The sequence below is a fragment of the Ursus americanus genome, chromosome 25 (genome assembly GCF_024610735.1).
Source record: "Ursus americanus isolate L20-20 chromosome 25, mUrsAme1.1.p, whole genome shotgun sequence".
Classification (NCBI taxonomy): Eukaryota; Metazoa; Chordata; class Mammalia; order Carnivora; family Ursidae; genus Ursus; species Ursus americanus.
The window spans coordinates 30,330,541-30,345,611 of NC_142151.1; the positions used below are offsets into that span (position 1 = coordinate 30,330,541).

The window sequence follows — 15,071 nt, forward strand, 5'->3', positions numbered from 1 at the left end:
TCACCATGCTGTGCATTACATCCTTGGGACTTATTTATCTTTTTTTTTTTTTTTAAAGATTTTATTTATTTATCTGACAGAGATAGAGACAGCCAGCAAGAGAGGGAACGCAAGCAGGGGGAGTGGGAGAGGAAGAAGTAGGCTCATAGCAGAGGAGCCTGATGTGGGGCTCCATCCCAGAATGCCGGGATCACACCCTGAGCCGAAGGCAGACGCTTAACCGCTTAACCGCTGTGCCACCCAGGCGTCCCGGGACTTATTTATCTTCTAATCGCAAGTTTGTACCTTAATCTTTTCTTTCTTTTTTTGTACCTTAATCCTTTGATTTATAATGTACTTTTAATTTATACTGTACTTACAGAGTTTGCTAAATGGGTAAATTTTATTAATTCTTTCTCTTTCCTTATTTATTATTAGAATGACCACTTTATCTGAACCAATAAATTTTATTAATGTAGTTTTACTGACTAGAAATCAGTCATAATTTAATACTTAAATTACATAACCTATCTTTTAGGAAGCTATCTATTTTACTTTAGGTTCTTTGCCATTTCAGGCACATGGCCATCAACTGCTAGGGCTATCTCAGTTATGAACACAAGGTTAATGGACTGGATGCTTTCTCTGAACAATTTTAAATGCCTTGCTTTTTGTGTTTTTCTATTCAGTGATTCTTTTTAGAAATTATAAAAAACAAGTATTTTTTTATCATACTATTTAAGCATAACAAAAATAGGAAAAGTAATGATTAGAAAGGATATATGTATAGATATATATTTATATATATCAAAATTTTAATAAAAAGCATCTTGTAACTTTAAAGAACATATAATTGTCCCATGGTGCTAATGATTTTCTCCTATATATCTCCAGTCAAATTAACTCTTAACAACTCTGAGTATAGATGATACCAGGTCAGTGTAGGCCTCCTTTCAGGGGACCAGACTGGTTTAATATTAGGTATGATTTTAAATGGACACAATTAGGACAGTTATGAAGATATTTCCAATGCTTAGATTCCTTTCGGACTTGGAATGTCCTGGTACCTTAGATTTCTGTTTATTTATTCATCCCAGTTAGATTACTACCTACCACAGGGATTTTGTCTTATTCACAGCTACCTACTTAGCACTATGCTAGTTAGTACCTGCTACATAGGAGGCGCTCAAAAAATGAACGAAGGAACTTAAGATCTAGGTAATAAACTATGTATTCAGAACTTAAGTGGCACAAATATTTCAATCCTTGGGAACATGGAAACACCTCTGGACTGTTTGGATTCCATGCGAGATCTTGGAATGGAAGAGGCTAAAATGCAGGCTTAAAGGGTCAGCTCATACTGAACCATACTCAGCACAGGGAACTCAGACATGCACACACATACACGCACACCACTTAATTCCTGACATTTTCTTTTAAGTTGGCTGAGAGTTAGTAAGAGGGCTTCTGTAGTTTGGGAAAGTGAAAGAAATAGTTTTGGGAAACCTCGCACGGGAAAATGAGAAGGTATGATGACTGTGCATCATTCAGGGCTCCCTGGTAGTTTCTTGTTCCCTCCTCTCTGTGCACAAGTAAATTTTGCAGAAAATCAAAGAGATGAAAGTTTGGTCATATTCTTTCTTTCTTTCTTTCTTTCTTTCTTTCTTTCTTTCTTTCTTTCTTTCTTTCTCTCTCTCTCTCTCTCTCTCTCTCTCTCTCTCTCTCTCTCTCTCTTTCTTTCTTTCTTTCTTTCTTTTAGATTTTAAGTAATGTCTACACCCAACATGGGGCTCAAACTTATAACCCCAAGATCAAGAGTCCCATGCTCCTCTGAATGAGTCAGCCAGGTGCCCTACGTTTGGTCATATTCTTAACCACAGTGCTGAGATAAGAGAAATACTGGTTTTAGTGTTTCACAATTTTGTTCAAAACACAGCAAGCTTCTGTGTAAATACATTAAAGAATGAATATGGTTTCTCAAAAATAAATACTATTTTTGGGGCGCCTGGGTGGCACAGCAGTTAAGCGTCTGCTTTCGGCTCAGGGCGTGATCCCGGCGTTGTGGGATCGAGTCCCACATCAGGCTCCTCCGCTATGAGCCTGCTTCTTCCTCTCCCACTCCCCCTGCTTGTGTTCCCTCTCTCGCTGGCTGTCTCTATCTCTGTCGAATAAAAAAAAAAAAAAAAAAATCTTTAAAAAAAAAAGTATTGAAATATATCTTTAAAAAAAAAAAATACTATTTTTGTTATCCATAAGAGTACTTCTCTCTGTGGGGATGGATAATTGGAAACTGGACATACAATGAACAATTTTATGTGTGAGGGGGTTTATTCTAACTTCATGATCAAGATAAAGAATATAAGCTTAGTTCAAATAACTAAATATTTATAGAATCCCTAACTATGTAGTGAGGTGTAAAATACATGGGGAGGGGAATAAGCTTTTACTGTTTTATATATTTTGACTTTGCTGGTATAAAGTAAGTGCATCAGGAAGAGAAGCAGCTCTTTATTTTGTAGTTGAATTTCTGGGATGTAAAGCACAGATGTCCTCTCCAACTCCATACACAGTGGACATCTGTTGTTTTTGCCTGGCCAGGACTCATTCTTCCTTCTGGTAATGAGCCGCTCCTTTAGCATTCCAGTCCATGTGGTCCCAGTGGCAGTGACCCTGCCTGCTTAAACCTATGCCCCTGAAATTCACAGGTGGGCACATCACCCAGACCTGGACAGTCACAACATCCCAGGCTCCTAGCCACAGGTATTGCTTCAGATATGAGCAAGTAGACTCATTTCTTGAGTTCCAAATGGAGCTATTGAGAAAATAGTAGTTTCTTTTCTGTTGGGGACACTGGACTGGATAAAATGAAAGTCTGGAATCATTGGTGACCTTTGCTATCATATGAGAGGAGCCTTTGAAAATAAAAAAGGGGAAGAGAGAACCCAGAGATAGAGTTATAATTACAATTGCTGGGGCACCTACCCACCATGACAGAAAGAAGACCCACCTTGACTTTCCAGTTAAATAAGCCAAGACATTCCTCTTTTTTGCCCAGGCCACTTTAGGTAGGATTCAGAGACATATAATTGAAAGAGTTCTAAAATAAATATCTAGGAGTCTTTCACTCACAGCCTGATGTGGCTCTGCAGAAATTGAGGCTGAAAGTCCTAGAAAGCTGGACGTCTTGCTGGCAATTACTGAGAACTGTCTTGACTAAAGAGAGAAAACTTTTGCTCTTACTTCACTGTCTCATCTCTGAACCTAATGTAGATACGTATGTCCTACAATGTCATTATTTTTAAAAAGCAGAAGAACAGGGTGATACTCACTGGTCCACTTCCTGCTGTGAGATTCTGTAGAGCTCCCAAGGATGCTTCCTGAGTGTAGTTTCGGACACTCTTGGCGATCAAGGACAAATACATCCGTATGACGATGGAATGCCACAGCCATTCCACACCCTTCGGGTTGCTCTTTTCTTCTGGCATTGGCATGTCCTGATATTGCTAACCACATACACAGTGAAATCCAGAATTAATGCCTTCAAGTGATTTCTACAATTCCGCACCCAAACTAAGGGACCAGAAATACCATCTAGTCTAGAGAGACTGACAATTTGCATAATAACAAGCCCCTGATATGGAAATGAAAAAACAAATATGTATGATTTCCAATCAGTTAACTTTTAGCTCATAATGTCTATTTCTCCTTAACAACACCCAACTTTACATTTCATAGTAAGAGAAAACTCAAGCATGAAGGATAGGCTGTTCTAGAATAGTTTTCAGGCTGCTGTTAAGCTAAAAGCTAAATTAGTCACAACCACTGTAGAGATAAGAAAAACAGGCCTCTTCCCTCAGTCTTGTTAAGTTGTCTGGGATAACATCAGGATTCTAAATTTACCAGTTGCTCTCCAAGTTCACAAATATGTACCATGATAGTCTGAGGAATAGGAGAGGTTACATTCTTCCAGTTTTCATGGAATGCCAGTATGGACAGTATTCCTTTGTATGGATATACTTTTAGGATACCCAGAGCCAAACATAAGGGTTGCTTTTAATGTTAAGCAATTTATACACCATTGGCTATGCTGCATTAAGCTTATTTCCTAACTTATAGAGCAGATAGCAGTATGATATGGTGGCTAACAGTGCAAATCTGGAGACAGACCACCTGGGATTGAATTCTGTCCCCTCTACTAATTTCTTGGATTTTTCTGGGAAAATTAATTAGCCATTCTGTACTTCTGTTAACTTGTCAATAAATGAGGATATTAATAATACACCTCTTAAGGTTGATGTAAGGATTAAAACAACTTAAAAAAGTGCCTGACATATACTAAGTACTCAGAAATACACACATACATAATTTTTCTTTCAAAGTCCTCCCAGTATACCTCTTTTATTTTCCTGCTTCGACTGCCAAAACACCCAATACTTCTGTTGCTGTCAGTCTGCATAGTCCGGTTGTGGATATAGATACTCTGGGAATATCTATCCGGGAGCTCTGCCTCCAGCTGGTAGGAGAGGTTATGAAGAATGCACACACAGTTCTCCGTGGCCTGAGAAAACAGGACGTGAGCAGTGATCATACACATACAGACACCCCTTTGCAGGTGTGCTATCCCAGGACTTCCTGCGCCTTTAGATTTTACACAGTTTAGTGGATGCCGTGGGGTGTGCTCGACTGTGCCCGGGGGAGTCGAATGAGTGTGGCTAGATCATAAATAGTCACGAGCACAATGCTAAGAAGAAGAGGCTGAATTTCTCAAACCACCGGAGAGCCTTTCTAGTTTACTTCTAAGAGTGTGTTCCGATGATTCCATATTTTAAGATACGTAATTTAGTAGCCATGTGGAGCTGGAAACCAGAACTGTTCGTAGGACCAGTCAGGAGGCTACTGCATGGTAAATATGAAAGATACACAACCCAGGGCAGTAGAAGCAGCACCAGGGAGGAGTGAACCAACTGGGGGGTGTTTCCAAGGTGGAACGCACATGGTTTGCTGCCTGATGGATACAGGATGTGAAGGAAGGCAGGCAGTTGGAGATTATGCAAATTTCTGTTTTATTTGGTGGATGGGGATAATTATTAAGAAGGATTATTCAGAGAAGGAGTAAGTTTGGGAATAAGGGAAGAAATGAATTTAAGTTCGTTATTGCACATGGAGCACTTGGGCTCCTTTCAAATATCTACACAGAGTTGTTAAACAGGTAGTTGTAAATTTGGGTCTGGAAAGTAGACAGAAAAATGGGGTTAGGTAGATATTAATATTTCTAAGCATAGATGGGGAATCTTAAGCTTAGCAAGTGAGTTAATGAATAAAGCTAAACCCAAACAGAATGCTTCCAGAATTCTCTGAGGCATCTTAGTAAGACAAAGTAAGTAATTAAAATGAGAGGTATTTAACACACGAATCACCTTGTCATCTGGCTGATAGTCTGCAATGGTTCCTCTGACATAATGGACCAGGGAGTCGATCAGTCCGTCACACCTTCTCATCACTTTCCTCCCATCAGGGCCTGCTGAACTCATGTTTCTATCAGGAAAAACAGACAACCAACCATAAGACTTAAGCTGCGTATCTAATAGGCCTTTGTTTCAAAGCTTTATTTGATTGATGCTTCTTCCAAGTGTTTGGAAAACTGACAAATTTGTAAAAGCGTGGCAGACAAGTCCTGGGGTCAGTTCATTATCAATTGCCCGACGGTCATCGTATCTGGACACAACCTCTAGCTATATTCCTATAGTATGCCGTCGTGTCAATAAAACCTTTCTGTCTACTTCACTCCAAGCACCAAAGTCACAACATCATTTCCTTAATCTGCAATCTGTTTTTGAGAGGGTAAATATGAAGCAAACACTTTGCAACTAAGAAAATAAATGACACACTCAATGTAGCAGTATACTAGATGTCCAAGTCCCAACCTGTTTGGTGTCTTAACTCAAAGTAACTTAAAGTGACTTAAATTCTCTGGGCTTCAGTTTCCTCATTTGTAAAGACGTAATGTTGGACTCTATTATTTTGGGGTTATATAGCTTTCAGTGTAAACAATTATTGACAAATATCAAACCAGATTTTCTAAAATGTGATGATTCTATAATTAAAACGGCAGAGAGATGTGACAAGAATGCGAAATTCCACAGTGTGTAAGACCTAAGGCAAAAGCATGACCTACAAATATCTTTGCACTTAGTCTATTTCTAATTTTGCGAGGCCATGACACCTTTCTATAAATAGTAACTACATCTACAAGTGGAGGCTGCTTCCTTATAGAGAATTGAAACTTATCAAATACAGCAAAGTAATTTATTCGGGGATCGAATTTCATATTCAGATCATGTTTATTTTCTAGTATGATGATGATGATGACGATGGTGATCCTCTGGATTAAGATTTTGTTAGCATTAACAATCAAAAAAAGTTTTCCTCAAAAATGTTAATACCTCTGTCAACAAAAATGGTAAAAGAACAGCACCTTCAGATTTTTAGAATTTTGAGAACCATCCTTACTTACTGCCTTTTGTTAACTTTAATCGCTAAGAACTATTCCTATAAAATGTATCAGACCAGTATTTTTTTTTTAACTGATACGTAGAGTATTCAAAGTATATTCAAAAGTTTTTGTTTCTAATGCCTCTGTCATTCTGAACATCAAAAGAACTACAATTCTGAGAACTTTCTGGGTCTAATTTTCTTCATCTTTAAAGTAATATATTGCATTAAGTGATTTCAAAAAGACTTTCTGCCCCAAAATACTGCTTTCGATACATACTATATCAGAGAACAAATGTACCCAGCATGGTATCAAGAAAGGAACACACAGCATTGTACCCCTGCTCCCATGAAAATCACATCTATAGGATGAACTCGACGACAGAAGACCGTTTTAAACCCACAGAGATGCAGTTTCATGATTCAACCTAATAGTTGAGGAGATGAGACTAATATACTTAAACTAAGGCTATCCTAACAATTTAATGGTTGTGGATTGATACCATGAACTTTTAATTTTAACAAAATCCTTTGTGACTTTGGTTTTCATTTGACTATTCCAACTAAAGATTTGCCTCCTTATTTAATTTTTACCGTACCTGAAAAACTGACACTTTGTCCATTAAAAAAAGACGACGCATGGGTTTATAAACTGTAAATCAAACCATTTTTACTATAGTTTTTTTCTCAAGAAATGATCATTTGAACCAAGATCCTGTATCTATTCTCTGAAGAAGCCTGACAGAGACTGAAAAAAGCGTCTTTTCCAGTCATCTTATTTTACACATGGAGAAACGGAGGTGCGAAGAGTTGAAGTTACTTTCCCCGGTGACAGCATAGTAGTGGTAAAGTCGGAACAGGAGAGCTGTTCTTTATGCTGTTCTCAGGGGCGACTCCAGAATAGAGCACCTCATCAGCATTCATTCACTCTGCCATTTGCTTAGCAAATACCGTATGTCCCCCAACTCCAAGACAACGTTATCGCATGTTTTAAAGCTTCCCCTTGACCTTTTCAACCTCTGGCTTGGAGAAATGGCAGTAGTTTAAAACTGCTTTGACAAATCAAAAGGTTTCTCACTAGCTAAACCCGCCACATACCTTGCAGATGGATGACCTAGCTTTGTTAAAAACTTCAGGGTGTTTATTTTGGGTGCGAACGGTAATTCGCTTTGGTGGTACTGCCAGTTCACAAGCACGGACTCCTGTCTCGTAGTTTGGTATTATCCAGACTCTACTTGCTTGAAATGGGACTTATCAGGGTTTTCTGGCAGTTGATACCTTTGTTGACAGAAAGTGCAACCCCACTGCTTTAGTATTTGCTCCTGCATATCAAACATAGTTCCTACCTTACTCAACGGGCCAGAAATATGAACGATAAGGGTGGATTATTTTATAGCGCTATATCCATGAATAGAAGTCACTAGTCAGAAAGGAATTTGTTATTGAACCACTCTGCAAACAAGCAGTAATTATTAAAGTGATATATCTATCTTAAGGCACTAAAATATTTTTTTCAATAGCCAGTACTACTTAAGTTTGTGGGAATCAGAGAATTACCATGGCTAATCTTAGGCAGAATAGAAGTTTTTACAATGTCTCTCTCAAATCCTGAGAAATATTTATTTATAACTATTTCCTATACATAGCCCAAAAGAGGTTTCATATGAAAAATCTCCCCAAGTTACAAATGAAACAATATCAAATATCAATATACGGAAACAATTATCTTCTTGAAAAGTAAAAGAGAATGAGCAAACACACTACTCAATAAAAATTGATTATCAGAGCTACCAGTGAATATATTAGAAATGTTTAATTTAGTGTCTATAATTTTATTTTATTTATTTTTTTTTAAGATTTTATTTATTTATTCGACAGAGATAGAGACAGCCAGCGAGAGAGGGAACACAAGCAGGGGGAGTGGGAGAGGAAGAAGCAGGCTCATAGCAGAAGAGCCTGATGTGGGGCTCGATCCCAGATCGCCAGGATCACGCCCTGAGCCGAAGGCAGACGCTTAACCGCTGTGCCACCCAGGCGCCCCAGGTGTCTATAATTTTAACTCAATTAGATGATGGTTTTACTTCCAGAGGTATAATCTAGCCAAAGTCTGAGTAAATATGTGGGCAACTTCCAGGAAGCTAAAATATGTATGCCGTTGTACACTGAATTTTAAAAACCAGATCCTTGGACCGGGGTTGGAGGCTGGTGGCCCAGGCCTCCCGAGAAGGGAGAAGTGGGGAGTATAAACTCTTCACACAAAGGCAGGATTGTTTTGGAGCTCTTCACCTTCCCTGAGCCAGAGTAGGAGGACAACAGCTTGATCAGTTACTTATGCTTGACATGAAGAAGACTTTTTCTAGTAATAGGACTTGCGAAGGGTGGGAAAAAATAGAATCTGAACCTCTGCATGTCTCTAAACAAAACTTTACAGATTTAGGAAGATTCAGGTGTTTAATCTAAAAGCAAATCACTGATTCATGACTCTCTCTAGGACCACTTATCTCACACATTCCTGAGTGTCATAATGAAAAGGAGAAAAGAAAACTAAGCACCCAGAACCTTGCTATAATTAAAAGAAGAATGGAATGTCTTCGTTAAGATTAATGACAGGGTGACTAAACCTTAAATTTATAGGGCAAACCAAAGAATGGACAATGTCAAATGATAAAGACAACTGCAACTTAGTGTGTGTGACAGACATTATAGCAGGCACTTTACAAATACCGTTATCTGTAATTTTCACAAAATTCTCCAAATTAGGGCATGCTAAAATTTCATTTGGAATCCTGACCTGTGACTCTTGTTGAAAATCGTAATTACCTGCTTCTAGTAGGATTTTTACTGGCCCTTCCATAAAAAGTTATGTGTGTGGCTGCATGCAGGCATGCTGTTACAGCTGGCTGGCCAGCACCGAAAGGAGGTTTGTTATAACACAGAACGTCCAAAGCTCTGTGTGTGGTGTATGGTCAACTAGCTTGGGGAAACGAACACTGCATGTTAACTATACTGGAATTAAAACAAATAAAGTTAAAGGCTATAATTACTTACCAGATGAGAATGGCAGACAACACAATAATATGGTTAAAGTGAATCTTTTCAAGACACTTCACCACCAAGTAATTCTAAGAGGCAGAGATTTTTTTTTTTTTTTAAATGGGGCAATATCTACTGATAATAGGTTAGTTTCCTACTAACGCAGTTTACATGTGTATCACATGCAAGACCTACTACCTATGGGGCCAGTCTTCAAGGTCCAGCTAGCATCCTGACGGAGGGATCATCTCGACAGTTTTACAAATACTGTAGGTACATCTTCATGTTCACCAACAACTATAGGAGTTCTAGTATCGTGTATCGTAAACTGTGCGATAAGGCCCTAGTCCACTAAGTGCTTGGTCAGAGTCCATTCTAAGACCCAACAGGCACTTGATAAGAGACTGGTGGATAAGGAGGCATCCTTCTTCCTCTTGTTATTTGAGATTTAGGTCTGGGCTTTTGTTTGTCTCAGCTGATATCTATCAGACAGTTGGGCCTTGTCTGTGATTACCCCAGAGAAAGCAGCAGAGGCAGATTGTTATGGCCCAGAACAAAAAGGGAGCCTCATTTGAACTGGCAGAGGGACAAAAACTCTTTGCCAAGAAAAGGGCTTGTCTGTTACCCTAAAGTCAACGTCAGTTCCTGGAGGTATCTGCAAACATCAGTCAAAGTCAACTGTTCGGTCTGCAAACAGAAGCATCATTGGGAGGTAGAACAAAGCTCTCCCATCTACACATCTTTTTCCTTCCAGGACAAGGAACATTAACCAAACAAAAGTATGTCGGCATCTATTACACATCAAGAAACCAGAAGGCAGAGGAGGAGAAAATCTATCCTTAAAAATCCTTTGGTTTTGCTTTCCTGCACTTTTTGGATCCTCCAAAAACATTCTGAATAATCAATGAAGCCAGCAATCATCTGGTTGGTAGGTAACAGTCACTTCCTTTGGATTTAGCTGGTTGTTCAAGGTAGAATGCCAAATTCCATTCTGAATCAATTATAAACAGCAAACTACTTTTTAAAATATACCCGGGAGCCACTGGAACTTGAATGACCTTCTTGACACGTAAAGGAGATGTCTCGGATGCCAGACAAGGATTGATGAAGATGCTTAAGGCTTAGAGTAAAATCATTTGATGCTCAGATGGTCTGCGACTCCAAAACAGGCACAGATTTTAACCACAGGATAGCAACAAAGTCATCCGGGCTTTATCCAAATATATCAACCTGCTCATTTTATTTATCATGATGAATTATAAATTTTTTAATAGTTCTATGATGATAGTAAAGTTTTTTTGGAAAAAAATTTTCAGCGACATAAGATGTAGTTAAAAATAAACTGCTTCCAATTAAAGCCATACACAGATTACTTTTAAATAGGAGGATGCTGAGAGAGTAAAGCTGAAAAGGTCTCACACAAGAAAAAAAAAAAATCTTTGTTAACTATATAAGCTGACAGATGGTAACCAGACTAACTGTGGTGATCAGTTCACAATGTCTACAAATATCAATCACTATGTTGTAATGAAACTAATGTGTTGATTACACCTCAAAAAACAAACATAAGGATGCTTTAAAAATTCTTGACAAGTCATTCTTGGGAATTTTGTTGTTGTTGTTGTTTAGGACTCAAGTCACATACTGACTGATACAGAAAAACAGGCAAATACAGTCCTCTTGATATAATAAAAATTATTCTTCTGTTACCTTCATTGATTTTTCTTCCTCCATGTTAGTCCTATTTATGTATCCTTAATAATTATCCCACAGCTGAGCCCAAAGCAGGTAGTCAATATTTATGTGTTGATTGATAAGAAAAAAGAGTTTCTTTGGCAAAGAGAAATGTCATATTATTACTAAGAAGTACGACTCCTAATCTGAGCCTATCTGCTAAGGACATGAATAGGATAGTGGAAAATTTAGTCTGAAGAACTGAGACATTTGCAAGGGTTGTAGTTGTGCTGTTTGACAATTCTAATTCGACCTATACTCTTAAGAACACTGGGTTCAGGAAGATCAGAGAGGGGTGATCGGGTAGGCACAGCAGTGTTTGCTTGGTTTGTATGTTTGATTTGTTTGCTTTACTAAATTACTGTTGAGAGATTTCAAACAGAGATTTCAATGACCTAAAACCCCAGAGACTTAGCTTATAAAACAATCATTTTTTTAAATCAAGATTTTATATATCCATTTAAATACCACTTTTCTTAAAAAAGATTTTATTTCTTTATTTAAGATAGAGTGAGAGAGAGAGAGAGAGCACAAGTAGGGGAAGCAGCAGGCAGAGGGAGAAGTAGGCTCCCCACTGAGCAGGGAGCCTGATAAGGCTGGATCCCAGGATTCCTGAGCTGAAGGCAGATGCTTAACTGAATGAACCTCTTAGGCACCCCAATATCCATTTAAATACTGCTTACATCTTTTAAATTTACTTAAAGAGAAATTTACAAAATGATTTAATTCAGTAAACTAGACATTTGTTTGTATATTATTGGGGATCAAGAATTCCTGTCCCCTTTGAGGTCCTTCTGGCTGGACTAAAAATCAAATTGACAGGAAACAGATTAAGAGGAGAAAATCAAATAGCATATGTACAGAGAATCCACATAGTCATGGAAATTCTAAAGACAGGCAAAATGAGATATATATATTATTCTAAACTGAGGATAAGGGGGTAGAGTCCTGGGACTTCAGAAGAAAGGAATGCAATTCACAGGGTGAAAAGAAGAGATGTTTGGTAATTAGATGTTTGTCCTGCCATACAGAGGGGACACTCGGATCAAATTTACCTCTGCTAATTACTCTTATTCTGGGAAAGACTCCCAATTTAGAGTTTTCTATGTAGTTAATGAAGGGGCATAAGTTTCACTTGAGCACAAAGGTCTTGATTGCCTTCAGCTCAAAATAATCTTCATGTCAAAGTGGCCCATCTTAGGGTGGCCTATTCTTGGCCCCACAATATCTGAAATACACAACATATAAAATACAATTATGACTGATAGTATAACATTGCTAGAAATATTGCCAATTCCATTATTTATGGTATAGGGGAGCAAATTTTGCCACCCCAAGATAGCCTCTTTGACATGCTATTTTAAGCTGGTTATTTTTAGGAAACAGCAAACACAGGAGAAGTTCTGCCAACCAAGTGGAAGTTACCCTTTTGTAAGAGACATTTACATTCTCTTACAATTTGTAAGGAAAATCTCCATTTGGAAGGGTGTCTCTCTGCTATATCAGGAAGAGAGGGAAGACTAAATCTCTAGAAATTTATCAAAGGAGAAAGCATGGATTTAAAACTGCATAACAGCTTTATTCTTGTTTATTGTGCTTTGCCTGGTAATCTCCCTTAACTGACTCCCCACCCCCAACATCTTTGTCTTCAGCTGAAGATGATATTTAAGGTGATGGCTTGGAGCGCCTGGGTGGCTCAGTCTATTAAGCTTCTGCCTTTGGCTCAGGTCATGATCCTGGGGTCCTGGGATGGAGCCGTGCATCAGCGGGGAGTCTGCTTCTCCCTCTCCCTCTGCCCCTCCCCCTACTTGTGCTTTCTCCCTCTCTCAAATAATTATATAAAATCTTAAAAAAAAGGGTGATGGCTTTAGGCATTTTGCGGAGTTATGCAATTTTCCTGGTTTCTCCCATGTTTACAGGAGGTATACATGTTATTAAGCTTTTGTTAGACTTTCTCTTGCTAATCTAAGCAAATTTGATTATTAAACTAGCCAGAAGAACTCTGAAGGGTAGAGAAAATTTTTTCCTCTCCAACAACAGACTTCATATTTCTATATTTACACATCAAATTAAGAGTTTAAATAATTAACCAAATAACTGTGTTTGAAGTTGATGGTTCAATTGTCTTTATATTTCTGGAAAATCATACTTTAGGTTGAATTACGTGAATACTTCTATCAAGTTTTGGTATTGTTTACACTATTTTAACTAACGTTCTTCTAGTTTTATATTAAATTATTTTCCAGAAATAAAGAACTACATTTAGATTATAGCTTTAAAATGTAGTTCTCACCTGCTTTGGATCTACAATCTCATAAAAAATTGTTATTTGATACTCAGGGAAATTATTAGACCCTCATTTAATTAAGTATCTTAATTATCAAATTCTTAATTGTTTAAATAATCATTTGGCATGTATTTGGCTAAACCAAATAAATCCTCTTCTGTCATGAGTATTTCGAATAAGGGATGAATTAGCACAAGTAAATAGAATGAAAATATACAATTAAGAACATACAGACTCAGGAAAGTTCTGAAGTTTGATATGCAGATATGTGTAAAAAATGAAAATTAGTAACATGATATGTTGTGGGTTTTTTTTTTATATATTGGACAAGATAGAAGTATTCGAATACATTAAAATTTTACATGGAGACATTCTTTTTCCAGAGAGTGGGTATATTGATATTCAAGATCCCCTTTCCCACCCTGTGACATTACTCTTCACCTTGTGGCTAATTAGGAACAAGATTAATAGTTACGGCTTTTCTTTCTAAAGGTAGTTTGCTTCATCAGACCACTCAAATCCACCCCAGTTACATTTATAGTGGTAAGTGACAACAGAAGTTTCTTTTAAGACAGTTATAAATTTTAATACATGTATTATACATTCATCAAAACACATTTACTACACCATGACATGTGGGGGAAAATGAAGTTTAAGTAACTTGCAAGAGAAATGTATTACCAATTGCTTCTCTTCTTTAACGGGCATCTATAGGCACAAAATACAAGAATAAGAAAAATCATCCTAAGCAAAGTGGCAAAATTCTAGGATGGCCTTCAGTTATGGCGATATGATGAAGGTGCCAATGTTATATGAGTTTCTCTTTATAACTATATTGAATAATGATAGAGGTGAACCAGTAACAGAATGAAGAGCTGAAGATGGGGAGGGACATTCAAACACCTACTTATCCTTTAAGAGCTCCTTAAATGTGACTGCCAGTTAATTTTTCCCAATGCTCAGGCAACAACAGTTAGGCAACTCAGTGCCTCCAGAACAGTCTTTCATACCTTTTATACTTCTTATCAAATGGATTGTGATTTTCCCTTCAGGTGCCTGTCTTTCCCACTAAACCTGGAGTTCCTCCAGGGCGAGGTAGGTCCCATTCCCCTTGAAAATTTCAGAAATTAAAACTGTGCTTTGAATATAGCAGGCATTCAAGGAACAAATACAGTGTTAGATAAGAGGAAAGACAGACCAAATGGTAAAATACCAAAGAAAGCTGGGCTAGTTTCCTTTCTCAAATTTCTGATAATGGTCCTATAATTGTGGGAGAGTCACTGTCAATTTCTTCAAGAATGAAGGAGACTGCTAACAGAGGCTGCCGAGATGTGTTTGTGTTTGGTCGGAAGTGTCTTCCAGAACTCTGAATCACTGCTCCTGGAAAAAGCATATTTTTCCCATTCTTTACTCTGACAGCTTCCATCATTCCCAATGGTCTTATACCGGTCCACTTAAGTCCAACCAGAACCTGGAGGCACTCTAATTTCTGACCTCTAAGTTGTTTCCATCCCTTTTTCTTCAAGAGAACAAAGACTCAGGGAAG

General features: G+C 37.9%; 1 protein-coding gene across 1 annotated transcript in view; it reads right to left on the bottom strand.

The window, feature by feature from the left end:
• PKP2 (plakophilin 2) overlaps nt 1–15,071 on the bottom strand; it is an 87,975-nt gene that overhangs the window by 15,268 nt on the left and 57,636 nt on the right. The window contains exons 7-9 of the mRNA XM_087855771.1: nt 5,397–5,514; nt 4,373–4,537; nt 3,309–3,482 (exon numbers count right to left, since the gene is read on the bottom strand). Coding sequence (XP_087711897.1) covers nt 3,309–3,482; nt 4,373–4,537; nt 5,397–5,514 — 457 coding nt within the window. The remainder of the gene's footprint in view (nt 1–3,308; nt 3,483–4,372; nt 4,538–5,396; nt 5,515–15,071) is intronic.